Here is a 23,174-nt window from a genome sequence, read left to right as displayed (position 1 = left end):
AACTGTTTTTGTCAAATAGTAAGTTCTTATCCCAAAACCTGGAGTTTTGGAGTTTATCAAATACTAGATTACTATAGTCAGTGATTATTGTGTCTTGTGTACTAACATATTTTCGTTACTTTTATTTCTTAGCCAGTACCAATTAATTTTGATAATTGCCACTTTATAATAGTTTTGAATCTGATTTTGCTAGACTCCCTTCCTTTGCAATTTTTTACTTTACTTGCCTTGATATTCTTTTTTTCCCCCTGAGGCAATTGGGGTTGGGGCAATGAGGCCCAAGGTCACACAGCCAAGAAGTATTAAGTATCTGAGTTCAGGTTTGAACTCAGGTCTTCCTAACTTCAGGGCTGGTGCTCTATTCACTGTGCTATTTAGCTGCCCCTTTCCTTGATAACCTTGACCTTTGTTTTATTTGAATTTTGTTATTATTTTTTTCTAGCTCCATAATTTCTTTTGGCAGTTTGATTGGTATGGGACTGAATAAGTAAATTAATTTAGGTAGAATTGTCATCCTTAATATGTTAGCTGAACCTATCCATGAGCAATTGATATTTTTTTCATTTGTTTAGATCTGATTTTATTTTGTGTGAAAAGTATTTTGTAATTGTATTCATATAGATTCTGGGTTTATCTTGGCAGGAAGGTTCCCAAATATTTTCAATTGTCTACAGTTATTTTAAATAGAATTTCTCTTTCTATCTTTTATGCTGGACTTTTTGAGTAATATATAGAAATGCTAATATTTATTAGCATTATATTAATATTAATTTGCCTATTCTGGACATATTCTAACAGAGTTGACTTCCTACACCCTAGTCATTAGGAACAAAGGCACAAGATATACTTTCAATCTAGCTTCTATTTGAGGAGGAATGCACAAAGATGTTCCAACCTTGATTCAAAATACATCCTTATCATGAGCATATAGTGTTATATATCATTTAAATTTGAATTATTATCTTACCGGAGATTATGATGTTGTAGGTTCACTGGAAGTGACCAAAGTCATTCAAATTAACTAATCTTGCAGACAACAGAAAATCCACACGTAAGAATACAATTTGTTCTTGGAGATTAGACTGGCAAGTATGGATTTTTTCCTAAATTCAGAAGAAGCAATCTTCCTCCATCCATAGGAATTCAGGGTTAAAGAGAAAAAGAGAAAACCAAAAGACAGTAAACCATGGAATTACAAAGGTGGAAAGGGGCTTGGAGAGCATCTAATGAAGAAGTTCTTAATCTAGGTCAGTTTGCTTCTTTTTTTTATCATCTTGATAACTATATTTTAATATAAATGATTTTCTTTGTAATCTTAAATATTTTACTTTATACTTTAAAATATTATTCTAAGAAAGGGTTCCTAGGCTTCCCCAGGCTAAGTGGTCTATGACACAAAAGTAGCTTAAAAATCTTTGTTTTAGTCTAGCCATCTCATTTTATAGATGATGGAAACTTTTAGCAAACTGGTGGTAAGACACAAAGTCTTATACTTTCAGGGAAGATTCCCTCTTGTCCCAAACCTAGTCAAGCTTTTGTGTCCTGAATGGGCTTTCTAAAAGGTTGCTTTTGTGTGATAGAATATTTTGAATTAAAGAATCTGGAAAACATTTTCCCCAAAGTTTACTGTCTTCAATTGTTTTTCTATCACTATTCTTAAAGTCACTTTTCAACCATCTTCTTTCTGTCCTTTCTTTTCCTTTATCAGGAGGGTGCTTGTAAAGTTTAACTGCTCCCTCCCTTCCTCCTCCCAAGTATATGGTACAAATTTTTAGGATTAATTTGCAGTATGAGCATTTTCTTCACCACTTTCTTAAATCTAGACAATCAAACCTACAAAACAATAAATCAGTCTCAAGTCTGCAAGATTTGCCAGTTTTCAAGCCATAAATGCTATGCCGAAAATTCACAAGGTGATTTGAACTGTTTCAGAAGCAAGCCCCTGCCTTTAACCCTCATTTCACTTTTGTAAAGAATTTTCTAATTATCTGAAAGAAGGGGTGGTGGGATCTCTCTGAGATTAGCTAGGCTGGTTCTTGGATAAGTAGGTTTTGAGACTGTAATTGAAGCTTGGTTGATCTGCCACTTTGTTCTAAGCCTGCATACTCTTTAGCTGTGTAAGGTCACCTGTATAGTAATGAAAAATAATACAAAAGTCCAAATATTCTCAGCTTTCCATTCTAAAACCTTGAGGTTTAGTATTGTAACTTATTCGTGATTTACTCTTTATCTCCATGGGACTTGGTTTCCTCATTTGTAAAATGAGGGGTTGGATAGATAGTCTGGCAGTCTCTTCCAGCCCCTTATCTATGAATCTATGGACACACATTTCACTAAAGTTACATAGTCACTTAATCATCAGCTAGGGATACTTAAATCACAGAAACCTTTTAAAATTATCTAAAAGGGAGCATTTTAAATGCCAAGGTTTGATTAGCAAGCTTTGGATGATAGACTGGAGGGATGGAAAGAGCATTAGACTGAAACGTATATCTTCCTCTGGCCCCTTAAGGGCTATATAGCCTTGGACTAGTTATTTTCCTCTGAATCCCCCTTTCCTGTTATAAAATAGGCAAGAAAACACTGGCTTCACTTGAGTTCCCAGTGAGATAATGTATACCCTATTATTTCTTCCCATGTGACATTGGACTAATTCCCCAACTTCTAAGGATTTTGATTTCCTTAGCTATACAGGGGCTAGGAAGGAGGAAGAAAGGGAAATTATAGAATAGCCTTCTCTATATCAGGCCTTTGAGGAAACTGAATTGAAGTTAAGGTAACTTGACCAAATCACCTAGCTAGTAAGGGTCTGAGGCCAGCTAGGAACTCAAGTTTTAGTGTTCTGTCTAGCTGCCATATGCAATGTAGGCTTGCACTGGATGCCCTTAAACTTAAGGGTCTGGATCTCACCCCATTCAGATGTGCAACAGTTCATTTTTAAGATGTCTCCCAACCCGTGACAATACCCAAATGATTTGTCAGATCTTCCTGATTTCAGACTTAGTTTTCTATCCTATGCATCCTCTAGCTAATCTTGAAGGACATCGAATAACTTCCTGAAGAACCAAGAAGTACTTAAGGGTGGGATATACCAAGATCAGCGTCATAATACAAACTAGATTAGGCAGTGGGCCATATCCTCCATTGTCCTTATAAATTCGTTGTTTCCCCCAAATCTCTTCTCCTTCATCTCTAGCAAGAAATGTATATATATTCACTGACATATTAGTAGAGTCTCCTATATGCACATGGATCCCGCCACTCACATTAACACAGAGATGTATACATTCATATATGGGCATGGACATGTGTATATGTACATACCCCCGTGTAACTTGTTACAAAAGACCAACGGCAAGCCCCATCTGAAAGTAATCTGGACCTCTTAGGACTAGCACAGGTTAGCACTATATGGGCAGAGTCAGACAGACCATCCATGCCCAATGAGAAGGAATCATTTGTCCTTGCACTGCAAGTAGTTGTGAAATCATCTATCTCTTACACTTCAGGTAGTTGGAGAAAGTAGAGGAAAAAAAATGACATGAGCCAGAATTTTTTTTTGGATAATTTTTTTTCATCTCTTTAGAAAAAAAATATGTACAAAAAAGCTAAAAGCCAATATGGAGGTGTCAGGTAAACATTCCAAGAGGTACAGATGAGTGACTCCTTCTCTTTAAGGAGACACTTTAGTTATCACCATGCTAGAAAATGAGATGGAGTGAAAAATTCTATTACAATTAAAAGCCACAAAGTGAAGCCATTGCTCAAGTTCCATTTGTTGTCAATGATCTGATTTCTTCCCTTTAAAATAATACTGTGCAAACTGTAAAATATTCATTTTTTCATATAAAGTCCATAGAATATGATTTACAAAACTGGCATTGAAAAGGAGGCTTAGCGCTGGCTATTCAGGAGACACGGTAGGGTGTTACAGATGGAGTCCTCCCCAAGGATGCTGCCATGGAAAAGTTTTCTCAGTTTCTGAGCTGTTGAATGAAGAAAGAATCCTCTAATGATATGACGGAGAATCCAAGATTCTCAGCAAAGGATTTGAGAAAACCCAGGGACTTGACTGAGAATGGTGGATGGGGTATTTTTATTGTAGGATACTACAATCACGCCGGCTGGTCAACAGATACATTAAAGGATCACAATGGGGGTGTATCTTCTGATGTGACATTTTCTTTTTGATTCCTGGTTTCCTATTAACTAACACAGGGCCTCTCTACAAACTCAGAAAACATGATTGGCTTCTCATGGAGACTTAACTAGTCTGCAAGCAGCAGCAACTGCGGTAACTGAAGGTAAGAATAAGTTGTTGGGGAAAATTTATTTCAGTGTCTATAAAACTGAGAAAAGTAGATCTGTGTACAAATATCACAAAACAACATCAACAATTCAATAGTTGTGGTTCCTCAGTGCACACTTGAACAAGGGAAAAAAATGTTGATTTTTAAAATTCTGGCATAAATATGTTAAAGCTGACAAAAAAAATCAGGATTAGCTACATCACTTCCTCATACAAAAGAAATGTACAAAACATCAGCTTCTAACTAGACATAACATAATACTTGTCTTCACAGTCTGACATTTAGTTACTGTGTGTCTTGGAGTATTGAACTGGAGGGTAATTAAAAAAAACACCAGCTTCTGGCACCGTCATCCATCTCAAGTAACTTCAGTCATGGAGGCCGAGTGATTCTGGGGAGTAAACACAAATATGTGGGCACCTGAACATTATTTCCCTTCTTTCCCCACATACTCCAATCCAACTGACTTTGATATTGTTCTCCAAACATGTACATACTTATCTGTCTCTGGGTCTTTCTTCATGATGTTTCCTTAGTCCTAAGTATCTTTTCTTATTTCTGCATGTTGACATTTTATTCATATTTAAAGCTACCTTAACTAGGAAGTTATACTTGATTCTTGACCTTGCAACTGGATGAAGACAAAATCCCTCCTTCCTCTGAATCTCCATAGCACTTTGTGACTATCCTTATAATAATCATAACAATAATATAACATTTCTATAGCATTTTAAGATATCTAAAACAGTTCATTATCAACATCATTATTGTGATTCTCTCTGTATACTTGTCACATCCCTTTACTAAAGTATAAATTCCTACAAGTCAATGACTATATCTTACTCATCTTTTTATCCCCCATAACAACTGGAATTGAACCTTTATTATTAAAGCTCCAAGAATTTGGTTAATGTTGACAAGAAAATCAGTATGTTGCAAGAGAACATTTGGCTTTCAGATGTTCCTGGGAATATATCCTATGGAAATGCTTGTGAAGAAGGAACTTAACTCTCTAAAATTAGTTCATCCATGAGATAACCTAACTCTAAGTCCTCTTCTTCCCCCATTGCCTCTGATCTCCCATCACTTGGCAAATTGGCAGTGAGTTGTTCAACCAAAGATTCATGCCAGTTTGGGCACTAGGGTAATCACAATAGAAAGAGCACTGGCCTGGTTAGTAAAAATCTTGGCACTTGTCCTAGCTAGTCTCCTAATTGATGGGTGACTTTTTCAAAACATGATTTCTTTAGATCTCATTTTCTTAAACTGTAAATATAAATATCCTTATGATCCTTATGGCCAATTTAGTTCTAACAATCTATAACTATGACCCTTAAAATAATAAACTCTTAGAACTAGAAGGAATTACAGAAAGGATTAAATCTACTGCCAGCTAGAATGGAATTCCCTCCAAATCCCCAACGAGTCTTGCTTCAGTTGAAGATTTCCAATGACACAGAGCCCCCTGACTCTTCAGACAGCTGATGTCATTTGGAGAGCTCCAGATGTTACGGAATTTTCCCCAGTTGCAATCTGCAGTCTTTGAAACTTCCCACTTAAGAAACAGCTTGGCAACTGTAAAGCCAGAGAGCCTTCAGGACTACAAGGATATGAAGTCTGCAAATATGAGTTGAGACTACTCAGATCTGAAAAGCCTGTTAAAGTAAGTGACTATCTTGACTGATGCTGTTTTATCTGCAATGCTGCAAGTGCTTTGTTAACTAATGGAGAAAACAATTTAGGAAAGCTATTGCTCATCCCAGTCACTCCCAACAGGCTCTTGATCCTAGGGCACTGTGTTTAGAGTTTAATCTTAGCTCATGATGACCCAGAGTGCTGGTCCTAGGGGCAGGAAAACATGAATTCAAATCTCAGATTTCAGTGGACAAGAAAAGCAGAATTACATGAGACAAGAAGAGTTCTCTTAAGATTCCCAGACACATAATCCTGTCAATGCAAGGTTGCCATCACACTTGTCCTAACTAAACAATAGGTAATCAAATCAGTTTTTATTTTGTAGAGGAAATGTGCAAAATCTGAGTGTGTGCTCCCCTTAGCCTTAGTAGTCAAAGAAAGGTAGCCTAGTCTGATTTCATCTTACCTGGGGCCCACATAGACATGGGATAAACTAGATCATTTTTACCCCAGTAAGATTAATACTCAGCCCTGGAACAGACCTAATATTGAGATTATTACATAGTTCAGACCCTCTCCCCACCCACACAGCCTCCTATCCCCTCAGGAAAAAAAAATCATTGAACAAATTGTCTCTGTTTCAGTCTATGAAATATGGAAAATGGTTGGGTAGCCTAATCTGTTAGGGTCCTGTAGCCTCTTGCCCTAAAGCTGTTCAAAATCCTACATGATATCTCTGACTGTCTGTCTGTCTGTTAAGGATAAACTCATCATCAGGAAACTCATCATATATCAGTTGCTTCTGCCTTTCTGATTGCAGAGCTAAACAAACAATTCTTTCCATAGGGTCCATTTGGAGAGAACTCAGAATACCATCTCTCTCTTCGTCTGCCTCCAGATGCTCTACTGCATCTCCATCTTCTGGTTGCCTTCTTCTACACCCCACCTCCACCTCTCCAGCTTTCTTTTGTGTATTTTCTTCCTCAATTGGATTGTAAGTTTCATTCATTCATTCATTCTTTCTTTTTTTCTTTCTTTCTGCTGAGGCAATTGGAGTTAAGTGACTTGCCCAAGGTCACACAGTTGGGAAGTGATTGTAAGTTTTCTTGAGGGTAGGAACTGTTTTTCCTTTACTTATTTGTATCCCCAGCATTTAGTGTAGTACCTGGCTTTAGTAAATTTTTAATAAATTTTATCATATTAGGTTCAAATAGTGACTATGTTAAGAGGCAGAACTGTAATCCAGTACTCCCTGGCTTTTCTGCCTTTTAATGAAGGTTGTTAAGTTCTAAAATGGATAGCCAAAGGAAGCTGTAAAAAATTGTTTTCTTGAAGGTCTTTAAAATACAATAAGACTTTTATCTATCAGGATGGATTTAGTATTGTCCTAATCATAGATATTAGAACCTTCTAAAGGTCCCTATTTTCCCTATGATTCTATGGTGCTCCTTCTTGTCCTAAGCATCTGCAAAAATCCATCTGTATGGCTGATGAGTGGGCTTCATAATACCTGTGCACTCAGGGTCTCCAAAGGACTTTCTACTCTGGGGAAGGCCATTAGGGGCATTTCTCGGGGATCCTCAGGTTTGGGTTTAGAAGGAGAGCCACGTGTTCCTTTGAAGTTATGTACCACACACATTCCCTGTAAAATGAGGAAAAAAAGGAGTGAGTGAAAGATTGCAACTATTACCCCCATTACCTTTTCTGAGAGGATCAGATCCTATGAAGACCATGACCATAGTAAAGGTCCTTGAAGATAATCGAGTCTTCTCCTTTTTCTGTATTTCCCATAATAATTAGTGCAAGTCCTAAGCCTTAGTAAATAGTTGTATGATGATCCAGTTATTTAAGCATTACCATAATATTTGATTTTTAAAAAGCCTGCTTTGAATTTTCGGGATTCCAAAAATAATCATTTTTTTTGTCTTCTATTTGCTTAAAGACTTTCCTTCAGTTTTTTGTGATTAGTTGTCTCTTTCCTTTTAATTTTTTAGAAAACAGATTTTTATTGGTATATTTTATTTTTATGTCACATATTTCCTTTTTTTTTTTTTATTTAATAGCCTTTTATTTACAAGATATATACATGGGTAACTTTACAGCATTAACAATTGCCAAACCTCTTGTTCCAATTTTTCACCTCTTACCCCCCCCACCCCCTCCCCTAGATGGCAGGATGACCAGTAGATGTTAAATATATTAAAATATAACTTAGATACACAATAAGTATACATGACCAAAACATTATTTTGCTGTACAAAAAGAATCAGACTCTGAATTATTGTACAATTAGCTTGTGAAGGAAATCAGAAATGCATGTGTATGTCACATATTTCCTAATGCAGACCTACAACCTTCCCCTCTTCACAGTGATCTATTCATTTATGATGCCCTGGTCATAGTTGTCTTTTCCTGGGCACTCTTGTCTCTGTTTCCATCTGTCTGTCTCTGTCTCTCACATATACGCACACAACACACAAATTTGAATTTCTTTCCAATATCTCTCAATGTTATGTCTTTGTCTCTGTCCCTTCTTTCCCTTACCCTCTGTCCCTTACCCACCAGGCTCCACACATAAGCAACAAATATATTTTTTCCCTATGTTCCTACCATGCAAATTATTTATCATTTCCTTTCCTTCAGTTTCTGTTGTCTTATGATGTTTTAATTTTTATTTTATAAACAGTGAATTTTGTAAACTTAGTATAGTCCCAATCATAGATACTGGTAAAAATCAGGTGACTTTCTAAAGACCCCTATTTTCCCTATCATAATAGTATCTCCCTCCCAGTATTGTTATGTGGATAAAATAAGTTAATATTTGTAAAGCACTTGGTAAACCTTAATGCACTGAATAAATTTCATTATTATTTTTCATTTTTATTATAACACTTGATAATTTGTCATCTCAAACTTGAGACACTCAATACTATAAATACTATAAAGTATTGAACAAAAGACCTTTCAACTTTCCTTATAGCAGCTTTTAGAGTCCGGAGATTGGTTCAGGAGAGTGAGGAGTTAAATCACCAATCTAGCCAATCCACTATCTTCAGCACCCACCTACTACTTTATTCCGTCTGAGTTTGTGGCCAACCTATCCCGAGGAGAATTTTTCACAAGTCCAGTCAAGGCTATGAAGAGTATCTCCTGTATCTATGGGAACTGTCCCAATATCAACTAGAAGGTAAGTCAAATTTTCTTTTGCTTTTCTTTTCTCCCTTATTTTTTAAAAGTGACTTGCCCAAAGTCACAAACATAAGTGTCTGCAGGTAGATTTGAACTCCAGATGTAAGGATAGCAGATACTTATACCTTGTTTTCCCACCAATTCCATTACTCTGGGATCTCCTCCCACCTCCAGAAAATAGGAAGGAGGCATCCCTTATATCTTACTAAAGACAGTACTTGTCCTGTATATATATATAAATTCTCAGGAAAGCTGAGAATTCATTAAAATAGAGCAGTCACATTGTATTCCCCAGTCTCTGTAAAGACATGGAGGACTATAGCATTCACCTCTCTCTTCTCCAGTCCTGTTGAAGCTTCACCTGACTATTCAGAATATCCCTTAATGAATCTTATTTGGAAATGTAAGTCCTATGTGGGGATTTTCTTTCTTTTCCTTCAGTGGGGGCTGGTTTGCACCCATCATATGGATGGATGGAAATTGGTGGGAGAAACTGATCAAGTCTCTCACTAACTTTAAAACTCCTAGAACTTACCTGAAACTCCTAAAACTCTACTTGAAGTGGAGATTTTAACTGCTAAAGTTGGTGATACATGTTCAATTTCCTCCTTAGTAGAATGGGAGTGGTGACATAGATAACCCCGAAGTTCCTTCTGGATCTGAATTCATGCTTCTAAGACACATTGTTGTTAATATATCTATGACTAGTGGGGAACCAATGTAAAAGTAGTAGAATGAATACAGTCTTGGGGCAGCTAAGCGGCCCAGTGGATAGAGGGCCAGACCTGGAGTCAGGAACTTGCAGTCTCTCCTCAGACACTTACTTGCTATGTGGCTCTGGCCAAAGCACTTACCCCCATTGCCTCAAAAAAAAAAAAAAAAAAAAATGACTACAGGCCTGGTCATCAGGAGTCATGGGTTCTAGTCCTGATTCTACTGTTAATTTGCTATGTGATATCAGCCATGTCTCTTTTCCTCTGTGGGAACTGACGTCCACAAATACAAAAAGGGTTTTGGGTTGCTAGGGGTGTCTATATCCTATAAGTCTAAATTTGGCACCCAAAGGAGTTATTTTTAGTGATATTCATAAGTACAGAAGGGAACACAACTTAGGATTTGGTGCATTAGAGACTTTGACACTTTGAGGAAAAATAATGTTCAGTTTCTAAATTGTGACAATATTTTTTTTCCTTTCTGGGTGGCTATATTTTACCGTTTACTTATGGCTCTGAGAATTCAAAGAAACCCAACAGAGTAGCGCCAGAATAATAATAATAATAATAAATCAGTTTTATATAACACCTACTATGTGCCAGCCACCATGCTAAATGCTTCATAATTATTATTTCATTTGATCCTCATCATAATCCTGGGGGATACATGTTATTATTATCCTGATTTTAAACATGAGGAAGTTAAGGCAAACATAGGTTAAGTGAGCCTGAAGCCAGCTTTAAACTCGGGTATTTCTAATTCCAGGTTCTTTATCCACTATATCTTTTAATGGCCTAGTACAGAAAATTATGGTATGAAATAGTGGAAAGATGAAAGGAAATGGAATGAGAGGACCTGTTACTGTCTCTCTGAGCTTGGTAAGATCTCTGAATGGCTCTGTACCTCAGTTTCCTAACCTATAAAAAGAAGTTGGACCAGAAGATCTCTTCCAGCTTTAAGTTCTTCATCCTGGTCCATGGCTCTTTTTTTTATTGGACTCTGAATCCTTCCTGAGAACAATGACCAGTCCTGCTCCATGGGGACTTTTCACTTTTATTCCAGCATTACATGAAATACATGGGGAACAATAGCAACATCACTTAATTTGGATAAATAAGAAACATGGTTGTTAATTGGTCCAGGAATCAAGGTGTTGCTGATTTCCAGGATGTTTAGTTAAAGAATCTGACCAGCCTTTAAAATAGGTGGGTTTGATTGATAGATTTAGGGGGTCCTTGAACTTTTATTGATCTATTTTCAATATTTTAATAACTATTACAATATAATTGGTTTCCTTTGTAACTTTATTTTATGTATTTAAAAACATGATTCTGAGATGGGTCCATAGATTTTTTATCAGACTGACAAAAGGGCCCAGGATACACAAAAAAGGTAAGAACCTCAGCTTTAAAAGACTGAGAGGGAGAAAGTACTGGAACAAGAGAAGGAATTATTTGACCTACCAGAAATAGGGCCACAGCCGTGCCCAGGATGAAGCCTGCAATCACGTCCGAACAGTGGTTCCGATACTCAGAGACTCGGTTCAGGCCTGTGAGGAATGCTGTACAAAGGGTTCCCAAGCACAAGACGGGCTTTGCTAGGCGACTGCTTTTTGTTTTGATCGTGCTTGTGATGTACATCTGGAACACAGAAAAATCCAAGACAGCACGTTTTAGTCCGGCTCTTTCTTGTCTCCAGAGACCTGTATAGGTCTCTGCAAAATCTACATTAAATTCTCACTGGCCATGCAAAATCCACATAACCATGGGTGAAATCTGCATAAACCAACCACACTGGCCTGGGCAAAATCCACCCAGGTGGGAATGAAGTCTTAACTGCAGAGTGCTCCTGCATGGACAAAAGTAGTAGCCAGGTCCAAATAAGTGATCTTGTCTGTCCTTTTGTTCTTCCACTTCTTTCCCAAATACAGTTTCACAGGCCAAGATTATGGGGTAAGAACACAGTACTGCAAGAGCCACAGGTAGATATTCACATCAGTGATGATACATGGAAAAGTAGTTGGAATATGAATGACATAAAATGTCCAGGTTTCGGTGAGTTAGGACTCCACCTCTTCAGGAAATGCTTTCAGCAAAGACATGGACTTGCCTGAGGTTCAGAAAGATTTACTAATTTTTTTTCCAAGTTGTATGGCTAATAAGTGTCAGAAAGCAGAATTTGAACCCAGGCTGCCCTCACTCTAAACCAGGGATTCTGAACCTGGGGTCTGTGAACTTGTTTTTTAAAAAACATTTTGGTAACTATATTTCAAGGTAATTGGATTTCTTTGTAATCCTATGTACACATTTTTAAAGATATATTAAGAAGTATTTTAAGGAATTAAATGGCACAGCGAATAAATAGAACCTGGGCTTCAAGTCAGGAATGTCTAATATGACCTCAGACACTTACTAACTGTATGACCCTAGACAAGTCATTTAATTTTGTTTGCCTGATTTCCCTCATGTGTAAAATGAACTGGAGAAGGAAATGGCAAACCATTTTAGTATCTTTGCTAAGAAAAACCCAAAATATATCATAAAGAACAGGATATAATTAAAAACAACTCAACCACCACAATAAAAATTCTGAAATGGGATCTCTAGGCTTCAATATATAGGGGTCCATGACACAAAAAGGTTACGAACTCTTCTTCTAAGTCCCAGATTCTCTTGAGTGTGCTAAATTGCTTTTAAAAACTTTCCCATGTAATGAAAATCAGATAAAATGTTTGAATCCTGCTTTTGCCACTAGCTCAATTTTTCATCTGAAAATGAACGTATTGAATCAGATTGTCTTTTCCAGCAATGAATCTTATGATCTTATGACAGAATTTATTACCACTGTGACATGCTTTACTTTTTGGTGTAGCTTGAAATTTAACTAGGATTTCTTAGTCCCCAAATCTCCATTATAAATGTACTTCACAGAGGAAGAGGATTAGCAAAGGAATGGACAGTTTTCCTACTCCTACCTGCAACAGGGGGCACCGTATCCCTGTGCTGATCATAATGTCTTGCCAATAGTAAATACTCAGTACATACTTGTTAATAAGTCAAGAAGAAAGTACTTTGTGGACCCAAGATGAAGTTCCCTGATGCTATGTCATCACACTGGATAAAACCACGATACTGATCTTTTATTCACCTAACAATAAAATTAATAACAACTCACACTTCTCTAACACTGAAGATTTGCCCAGTTCTTTTCCTCACAACAAACCTGCCAGATAAGAAGCACAGATCATAACTTAGTTTCAATTGATCAAGGATGGACAGAAGCAGCTACACCCAAAGAAAGAACACTAGGAAATGAATGTAAGCTGCCTGCATTTTTGTTCTTCTTCCCGGGTTATTTATACCTTCTAAATCCAATTCTCCCTGAGCAACAAGAGAACTGTTCGGTTCTGCACACATATATTGTATCCAAGATCTACTGTAACCTATTTAACATGTATAGGACTGCTTGCCATCTGGGGGAGAGGGTGGAGGGAGGGAAGGGAACAATCGGAACAGAAGTGAGTGCAAGGGATAATGTTGTAAAAAATTACCCAGGCATGGATTCTGTCAATAAAAAGTTTGAAAAAAAAAAAAAAGAAGAAGAAGAAGAAGAAGAAGCACAGATCAGAAAACGGAGGCTGAAAAGATTTAAGTGAGGAGCCGGGGTGACCCGGGTCAGAGATCTGCCTTGGAGGTCATTTTCTGACGCTAAGATCGCCGCTCCCACTGTCTCCCACTGCACAGTAAGTGAGGAGAGTGTGAGCTCACATTTCTACAGCATCTCTAGAGCACCAGAGGCTGCGATGGAAAGCGCACTAGCTTGGGGTCAAGCCCTTGACTAGTGCGTAAGAGCACCGAGGAAACCACCGAAGCTCTTCAGAGCTCAGCTTCTTCGTTTGTAGAGTATTCTTGCGCTCGCTGCTCCAGAGTAGTTGTGAGCATCTCAGGAGAAGATGACGTGTAAAATACTATACACGTGCAAGCAGTTAGTTCTTCGCTTCCATGGCGGGCTCATGGTTAGACCACTAGATGGCACCATAGTTCACAGAGTGCAGGACTATGATTTCAAATCCAACGTCGGAGGCGTATGACCGGACACAGCCCGCCGCACCTGTTTCAGTATCGTCACCTGTGAAATGTGATGGTGATAGCACCTGTCTCCGAGAACTGTTGTGAGAATAAAAGGAGACAATGCTGTAAGGGGCTTTGCAAGGCTTGAAGTGATGTCGAAAGGCTAGGGTTAATGAAGAAGGAGGAAGAGAAGGAGGAGGAGGAGGAGGAAGAAGAAGAAGGAGGAGAAAGAAGAAGAAAAGAGAGAAGAAGGGGAAGGAGGAGAAAGAGGAGAGGAAGAAGAAGAGGAGAAGGAGGAAGAGGAAGAAGGAGGAAGAAAAGGAAGGAGGAAGAGGAAGAGCAGGGGGAAGAGGAGGAGGGGAACAGGATCGAGAAGGGGAAGAGGAGAAGGAGTAGAAGGGAGGAAGAGGAAAAGGAAAAGGAAGATGAGAGTGGAAGGGGAGAAGGAAGAGGAAAAAGAAGAAAAGAAGAAACCTTTTGTGACTCTTTTCAAAGAGTATATCCTGCTTTAAGATCATCATAGGCATGAATAATGGAATGGTGATAAAAAGTCACCAGAGGCCACTGTTGCCTCAAGCAAAGGTTAATTGAATTAGGCAACCTGGAAATGACATTCCAAGACCTGAAGATATATAGAATAGTCTGTGTCTACAGATGTGGTTCTCTTGGTCTTCCTGCTTTGATCTGAAATTGCAGCAACTTGAGGGGGAGTGGGAGGTAGGGAACTACTGGGTTGTGGGGTTTTTTTTTTTTAATTTGTATTATCTACAACTATGACTTTCCTCTGTTAGTCTATGCATGGATAAGAAGTCAGGTTAAAAACTACTTGGTTGTGTTTGTCTGCCTTTTTGCCTGTTTAAGTTATTGTCCAGAGCTAATGCCTATCATTTCTCTCTCCCTCCCTTCCTCTTCTCTGTTTCTCTCTTTGTGTGTGTCTGTCTCTGCCTCTGTCTATCTCCGTCTCTCTGTCTCTCTCCCTCTCTTTCTCTCTCTCTCTCTTTTTTTTTTTTCTCAGAAAATCTAAGACCTTCCTAATGAGGCTGGAGTTGTTTATCCTATCTCTATCTGATGACTTGATAACATTGTAGCTGAAATAAGAAACTTTCCAAAACCCTGATGAGAACATGGGAAGTGATTTAATAAGTACAGATTTATAGTTGACAGATTGATTGTGCCTATTACACAGAAGATGATTACTAAGTATTTGTCAAACTATATTTTGACCTTCTAGATGATGTGAAGATACAATAGGAGTAAGAGGAGTAATTCGATCAATTAAATAATTTATTAACCATCAAGATCTACAGCCTTTTTTAGTTGTTGTTTTGCCATATGCCAAAGTATATTTGACATAGTTTAATTAAAAATTATGAAACATATCCATGGTAGCAGTTGCAAAACAGGAGGGAGATCCTGCTTAGCTGCACAGGTATCTTTAAGATCATAGATCTTACAGTCATAGATTTATAACTGGAAAGGAAGAACTTAGAGTTCTTTAGCTACAGCTCTTTCATTTTTACAGATGAAGAAACTGATATAGAGAGGTTGACTTGCCCAGAGTCACACAGCTAGTAGGTGCCAAGGTGGGATTCAAATCCATGTGGCTCTTGATTCCATGTCCAGTGCTCTATCCACTTTACAGCTATGGGCAGGCAGCATCCACTTTTCAGTAAAGGCTCAGTGCTGTTGATAGTTTTTTAACAATGATAAAAGTATTTTCTTATATCTTTTTACTTCAGGGTTACAACCTTTAAGCTGTATCTTACCTACTTAGGTGACTTTTCCAGAATAGTGAGTTAGAATTATAAGACTGTATATTTTTTTCCTTCCAAGTTGCTGCAATTTCAGCTCTGAGCAGAAAGAACAAGAGGGGAAATACCCTTTCTTTCTTTCTTTCTTTCCTGGTAGGTCTGTCACCCATTGGCTTTCGTTGTATTTCCCTGAAGCATGTTTCTCTTTGCTCATCCCTTATGCATAACCATGAGAGCTCCTACAGAGGCTGCAACCATTTGTCTAAACTCTGTATCTGCTTCTGGAGCTAGCACAGTGATGTGTATCCAGTTATACTTAATGAATTGTATTGATTGTTCCATAAGATACTTATAAAAAGGGATTTTTTTCTTTTCTGTCACTGGCAGCTAACTTAGTACCTAGTACACAATAGATGATAGTACACAATAGAAGATATAAATCTTCCACTTTAGGTGTGGTTAGCAAAGGAATTGATAAAAGTTAATTCTAGAGGCAGGCAGGGAGAGGGCCCTCATGAAGATTAGTTTAGCTTCATGGTCCCATCCTCTGGGGAGGTAAAATCCAAATTAAATCAACCCCCTGAGACATACCCTCTCAGTCTCACCTTGCCAAGCCAGGTCAGAAATCCCAGTCATGTCCCTGAGGTTAAATTTTCCCTAAAAAAAAATCTACCTATGGCCGTCTTATAGCTGCTGCCTTCCTTAGGGTCAGTCTGCCACAGCACTCTGCTTTGGGGTGTCTTTCCCTTTACTTCCTCTCCCCTCTCATACCATTATGATTCTCAATTCTACTTTTCCTTCTTACAGCTAACTAACTCTTTTAAGTACTAAATAATAATAATAATAATCCGTTCAGAATTTATCCTGCCAACTAAGGGCATGCCCCAGCTCCCTTTCCACTGGGCAATTGTGAGTTTTATTGAAGAACTTGTCTTTCATATGCTCTTTTCATATTTATCATTCCTGGTGTCTTCATTTTGTCTGTAACCTCTTCCCTAAATAAATGTACTTTTTGCCAAAGAGAATGGCCGCTGTGAATTCTTCACATGACTGAACCCAACTTTTGGTGCCTGCTATCATCTGGTGTCTACATCACACACATCATTTTGGTGCTCGAGTACATCAGTAGACATTCATTATTTGCTGAATTTACTGAACAAAAAGGTAAAATTGATGGCATGTTCTCTGTTTCCTTTTCTCCACATTATTGGGGAGAGAATGAAGGGAAAGAAAAAGGGAAACTTGGACAACTAGTAGTCATCCTACTATTGTTATTTTCCTTGCTGCAGGAAGGGATGTGTTGCTTGTGAATGTTTCTGCCATTGAAAAGCTAAGAAAAAGCTTTGGAATAAGAGAGGTATCATATTGTCTGTCCTAAAAATGAACACTGGACCACGAAGGAGTATCTGGGGTCTTAGCACTGGCTTTGTCACTAATTTGATCTTAAGAAAAACTTTTTACTCTTTTTATTCATCTCAAGGTTTTCATTGATTCCCCATGATTATTAATGTTCTCTTTCTCCAAATTATTTAGTACTTACTTATATTTGGATGTATCATTCCTTAATTCCCCACCCCCCACCCCCAATCACTCACTAGAATTGTGGTTCTTTGTCCTTCATTCTTGAAGAGGACCTTGACCTTGACCAGGGAGGTGATGCCATGACTTGCAAATGAATTGGATTTAAGTGGGGCAGGATTGTACAAAATCATCAGCATTCTCTCGTCCAGAGCCATCTGGGTCCAGTGTCAAGTTATTGATCAGGATGACTAGAGATGGCTTTGGATGACTCAAGAGAATTATGTGATAGTGGAAGAAGCATTCTGGAGCCTGGAATACTATACTAGTAAATATATGAGATAGTTTTGAACCCAAGTATTCCAGGCTATACTATCTTAGACAATTTTATCTCTCTGATTCTTATTTTTCTCAAATCTAAAGTGAAGAATAATAGCACTCATCTCATAGAACTGTTGCAAGGGTCTAGTAAAATAATAAATGTAAAATGCTTCATAAATCCCAAAGCACTATAGGAATGTTAGTGATTCTTGTTGGTTTTAAACATGTTTCTGGAAGTCCAGGACTATTTTCTTTGTACATCCAATGCCTAGAATATTGCTTTTCACATGGAATGGGATCAATTGTACTAAGTGACTCTAATTGAATCTGTAAAGTGAGTGGATTGAACTGGATGATCTTTCAAGTTCTTTCAAATTCAAATTTTGGTTTTTTGGTTGATTCTCTAAGAAGCTCATAATGTTTGAAAGGTTGAGAAAGGAAGGTGTTAGGAGACATAGGGATGAAGGTCCCAAAGATTCCAGGATGGATTGATCCCTTACTCACCGTAACATACAGAGCTGAGTAAATGCTCAAAGCAGCATGTTTGGAGGGAAAGGATCTCCGGGCCTTTTCAATCACTTCCAGGTCACCAGTGCAGATATTCCCATTGTTGATGAACTGCTGGTGAGTTCGGCAGGATGTGCTGGTGTAGTTGGGCTTACACACTGTGAGGAAGTAAGGTGCCAGGTTTCCGGTTACCACTTGGCCAGCATTTACAAATATGTCAGTAGCAAAAAGTCCAAAGGCAAATACCCCTGTGAGGAGGTTCAAGGAGAGAAAAAAAAGATAGTAGGTTAATGTTAGGGTAAGACATTTATCCCTAGAAAGGAGAAAAATATTAATGGAAGAAATAGGAATTTCTCCTTCACAATTCTGGTTATAATACTCAAAACATAAGACCGGCCCAGGGAGCATATGCCCTAGAAATGATTGGGCAGGGCTGAACTTGCTCCCAGCTCCATGATATGATTGGAAAAGCAGTGGAGAGTTTTACCAGGGCAGTTAGCAATTCACCCCTTTTCTAAAGCATTATCCTTTGTAAAGGCTTCTTTTCAAATGCATGCACGTGGGAAGAAGAACATATTAAATCAGAAACATACAAGTGCAAATAAAAATTCTAGATTCTGTCTTTACGGGATTGGAAGATGTAGTAGGAGAATCATTTTGATGGATGCAATAAGAATCATTTTGGTGGATGCAGCAAGAGAATCATTTTGGTGGATGTAGTAGGAGAATCACTTTGGTAGCAGTAGAAGAATCACTTTGATGAATTCAATAAGAGAATAACTGGTAGATGCAGCAGGAGATCACTTTGGGGTTTGCAGTAGGAGAATCATTTTGGTGGATGTAGTAGGAGAATCACTTTGATGGATGCAATAAGAAAATCACTTTGGTGGATGCAATAGGAGAATCATTTTGCACACTTTACAGAAGGCTAACCTGGATTGGGTTTCAATGTCCATTGTATTTATTCATCCTTCAGTGGACCTTCTTGAGAACTTCACTGAATATGCTCTTACAGGAAGGCCAGTCAATAGCATACTATTTAAATAGAACACTTTATTTTTGTCTTAGACTGTGAAAGGCCATTGGACCATGCACTCCATGAATCATAAGAGAGGTAATACCCAAACCAGAAACAAACTTGCATCAAGGAATGAAGATTAATCTATTTTGCATCTCAGTGCCTTGACATAAGTGGTTACCTATAGTAGAAAAATATTCCCCATTCACTTCTGTTTCATAGAATTCCCATCTTTTTTTTTTAAGCTCAGTTTAGTTACTTCCTCCTATAGGAAACCTCTCCTGATGTACTCCCTTTCTGCATTCTTTCCCTCTTGAAATTACTTTTGTATATACTTGTATGTATTGACATGTGTGTGTGTGTGTGTGTCACATTCCACCAGAAGGATGCTAGCTCTTTAAAGGAGTGGATTGTTAACATTTTTTCTTTTTTTATTTCATCATTTCATCCCTTGTATCTCCTGGGAGTTTAATAAACACTTGTGGCACTGAATGAATATTGAAACTTTCAATCAACACACGACTCCTGTGTGGTTCTTATTTGGTTGGTCTTTTTTGTATTCACATTATTGAATCAAATATTTGTTGTGAACCTCTCAAGTTATAATCCAAACTTAAAAATAGGATTGCTGACTTGGACTCAATAGACATGGTACTTTTAACCAAACCAGATAGCAGGCCTTTATCTCTCTGGAAAAGAGCTCTAGTGATCCATTTCCAGCTTTCATTGGGCATTTTTAAAAAACAGGCACTTCAAACTTAATGTGGGCTCAAACTTAGCATCTTTACTCTAAAATAATCGCCTAACTTCCCTACTTTTGTAGATGACCACCACTCTTTTAATTAGTAAAGCCTATCACTTGATTAGCCTTTGATTTTTTTTTTCTGACAATTCAATATTTAGAATGCAAACCTCTTGAGGACAGGAATTATTTTATTCCATGTTTCTTTATCCTTAACACCTAGCATAGTCCCTGGCACATAGCAGGAATTTAATAGATGCTTTTTGGTCAATTGATTAAACATTTTCTGTAGATTCCACTTCTCCAATATTTTTATATTAATTTCTCTGTTTCCATTCCACCTCATACTCTAGAATTAGGGCATATTCATATATACATCTGTGACAAAAATGCTAGATTCTGAATAAGGAAGACCTGAGTTCTAATTACATCTCTACTAACTCTGTCATCCCAGACAAGTCTCTCAATCTTAGTCACTTTGTTCTTCTCAAAAATGCAACACAAATTGTAATTACTTGACAAGGTTATTGTGGGGATCAGATATGTAAATTTCTTTGAAAGTCTTAGAGCTTATATAAAAATTAGCTATTATTTTTGCTTTCCCCTATACTAGACTATAAACTTGGAGAGTAGGGACTGTGTCATTCATTTTTGTTTAATCATTACCATGTCTAGTGCTTTATATTGTTCAATATCAGTCATGCCTGATTCTTTGTGACCCATTTGAGCTTTTGTTGGCAGAGATGCTGAAGTGATTGGCCATTTCCTTTTCCAGCTCATTTTACAAATGAGGAAACTGAGGAAAACAAGGTTAAATGACTTGCTTTGGGTCATACAGCTAGATAGTGTCTGAGTTCACATTTGAACTTAGGAAATTGAATCTTGATTTCAGGCACTGCTCTCTGTCCATTTGTGTCACTTAGTTGTCCCGCCTTATTTATTCACAGATGTTTACTGAATTTCACATTTTTATTGTATTTCATCTTTGCGATTTTTCTTTTTCATCATCCGGACACTGAAATGACTAGTCTAAGTGAACACTTTTCCACCCTGTCTGAGATATTTTTACTGCTTCTATACAGCCTTTGGGAAATTGCATTACTGCGTTCAAGCCACGAGAGGGCTTTAGCTCTCCAAAAATGCCTCATTGACTTGCAGGAAGCAGTTTGCCCACTAAAATTCTGGGAATTTAGTAAATCCTTTAAAACCTGGCTCATTAGGAAGAAGTCTCGCAAGTAATAGCATTAACAGTGCTGTGCTAATGTCACAGAGGTTGAAGAAGGAAAAGATATAATTTTAAGCATGTTGTGTAGCAAACTTATTTTTTTCTTCTTTTGAAAATTTTTTATTATATAAATAAATTAAATTATTATTAATATTAAATATCTATTACATATTAGGAGTTTGCATGAGGAAGGCAGCAGAAATAGCAAGAAAGGAATGATAGCTGATTATGTGATGGAGATGGAAAGGATGAATTATGGAATTGGCCAGGAATGGAGGCCTACATAGATTAGATTGTAAGACTTTTAAAATCTTTTCCACTCATAACCCCTTTTCAATCCAAGAAATGTTTACATGATTCCGGGTTATATAAACTAAGTATACAAATCAAAGATTTACTGATAACAAATCATAATTTCAAGACCCCTACAGTTAGTTACAAGAAAATTTAAGAAGCTGGGGGCTAGAGGATAGATAGAATATCCTCAAGATACTATCATGGCATTGTAGACTTGAGCTCAAAAAATGAGCTAATATAAAAAAAGTGTCTTGTGAATTTTAAAGCATACATAAATATTAGTCATCATTGTTATTTATTATTGTTTTCTAATCTATCTTATCTTTATGTAGTTGAGGAAATTGAATCTTAGAGAGTTGAAGTGAATTATCTACAGTCACATTTTATAGATAAGGAAACTGAGTCTCAGAGAAGTGAAGTGCATGGCTGAAAATCAGTTTAAGAAGTAGAATTTGAAAGTCCTCTGATACTAGAAATAGTGCTATTTTGATTTGTTAAAGATGTTATATTCTACTTCTCACACCTGTTCCGTGATACCTCATATTCCTTAGAGAAAGGACCTAACATTTTTGCTTCCATCATTACAGCTAAGATTTGAAATCCAAATATGAATAAGAGTAACAATACTAACTTAAATTGAGGTCTAGCAATCAAAGGAACCCTTGGTTATCTGACTGGGGTTCCTTCTATAGATCTGAACTCACATTCTATCTCTTTTCTGAGAAACATACATCTTGTTGGGATAAGACAGGAAGCTCCAGTGACTAAAGCATGGGCAACCGAGAGTATGGAAGAAGCGACTTTCCCTATGATTTGTATGAGTTATCTTCTCACAAGATTCAGTTTCATCAATTTCTTTCCATCATCTTCCTGAGTTGAGTAGGAGGATTTATTTGATAGCACAAGAAATGAGTAGTTAGCTTCATCTCATGATTGAAGGCCATGTCCTGACTGGCCAGGAGACACAGATCACATGAGTAGCTTAGACAGTGTCATTTTAAAATGAACACGGCATTTGTTAGCAATCCAACAAAGTTGTCTTTATCTTCTAGAAGGAGTATAGTGAGTAAAGGGCTATTTGAGTATTTTATATTTTGCTCTTTGTTTATTCATGAATGTGATCATCATGTTTTCAGTATTTTTTTTGTGGTAGAAAAAAATAAACAGATACCCAATCAATACCCGACGCTTCTATTTTATACTACTTGGGAAAATCCTAGACATATTTCCTATCTGAACTTTGTATCAGAGATTTCTCTGGAGTTTCTCCAGGGTTCAGCAGATCCAAGAAGAGAGAAATTGACCTTTTGATGTTAAGCACTCTTGTATTTAACGCAACTCTGCATGAGTTCAGAGCCTTTGCTGGGTAGTGGGGTAAACTTATACTAAAATGTAACTGGCTGATAGATTTCTTTCATAAAAGAGGGCATAAAGAAGGGGCAAAAAGTTAAGTATAGAGAGAGAACATAAGGACATTGCGTATTGGAGATTTGGAAGTAGAGATTGACATAAAGTAGAGAAAAGGACTAGAAAGGGAAAGCTCAGGGAGAAAAGGTAATTTTTGAACTGACAATGTTGCCTTTGATTTTGATACCAGATGAGAGGCTTATGAAAAGAATACTGTTCTTTCAGGTTGTGAAGGGAAATAAGGAGGTTAAAAGGCAATAAAACTTGTAATATAAGATTCCACCACAACTCAAATCTAGGATCTGCAATCATTTGGTGAGATCTTGTGAGCTCAGGAGCTTCCCTCATAGCTTAATCTGATCTAGTTACAAATACATGGTAGGGGTAGATGTAGCTGAAGTTGAGAGGAAATTACATGCTGCATCAGTGTTCAAATGTTGGTTCTGCAACTTGTTCCCTTTGTGTGCTAA

General features: G+C 37.5%; 1 protein-coding gene across 1 annotated transcript in view; it reads right to left on the bottom strand.

The window, feature by feature from the left end:
* Window positions 1-4,475: 4,475 nt before the first annotated feature.
* Window positions 4,476-23,174, bottom strand: part of PLPPR1 (phospholipid phosphatase related 1) — a 339,917-nt gene continuing 321,218 nt past the window's right edge. Inside the window, exons 5-8 of the mRNA XM_031961253.1 lie at window positions 18,013-18,263; window positions 11,312-11,488; window positions 7,456-7,587; window positions 4,476-4,701 (exon numbers count right to left, since the gene is read on the bottom strand). Of these exons, the coding sequence (XP_031817113.1) occupies window positions 4,669-4,701; window positions 7,456-7,587; window positions 11,312-11,488; window positions 18,013-18,263 (593 nt within the window). The 3' untranslated portion in view covers window positions 4,476-4,668. The remainder of the gene's footprint in view (window positions 4,702-7,455; window positions 7,588-11,311; window positions 11,489-18,012; window positions 18,264-23,174) is intronic.

The sequence above is a fragment of the Sarcophilus harrisii genome, chromosome 1 (genome assembly GCF_902635505.1).
Source record: "Sarcophilus harrisii chromosome 1, mSarHar1.11, whole genome shotgun sequence".
In the NCBI taxonomy this organism is placed as follows: domain Eukaryota; kingdom Metazoa; phylum Chordata; class Mammalia; order Dasyuromorphia; family Dasyuridae; genus Sarcophilus; species Sarcophilus harrisii.
The sequence above is the reverse complement of the archived record's forward strand: the minus strand, read 5'-3'. Positions and strand labels throughout refer to the sequence as shown.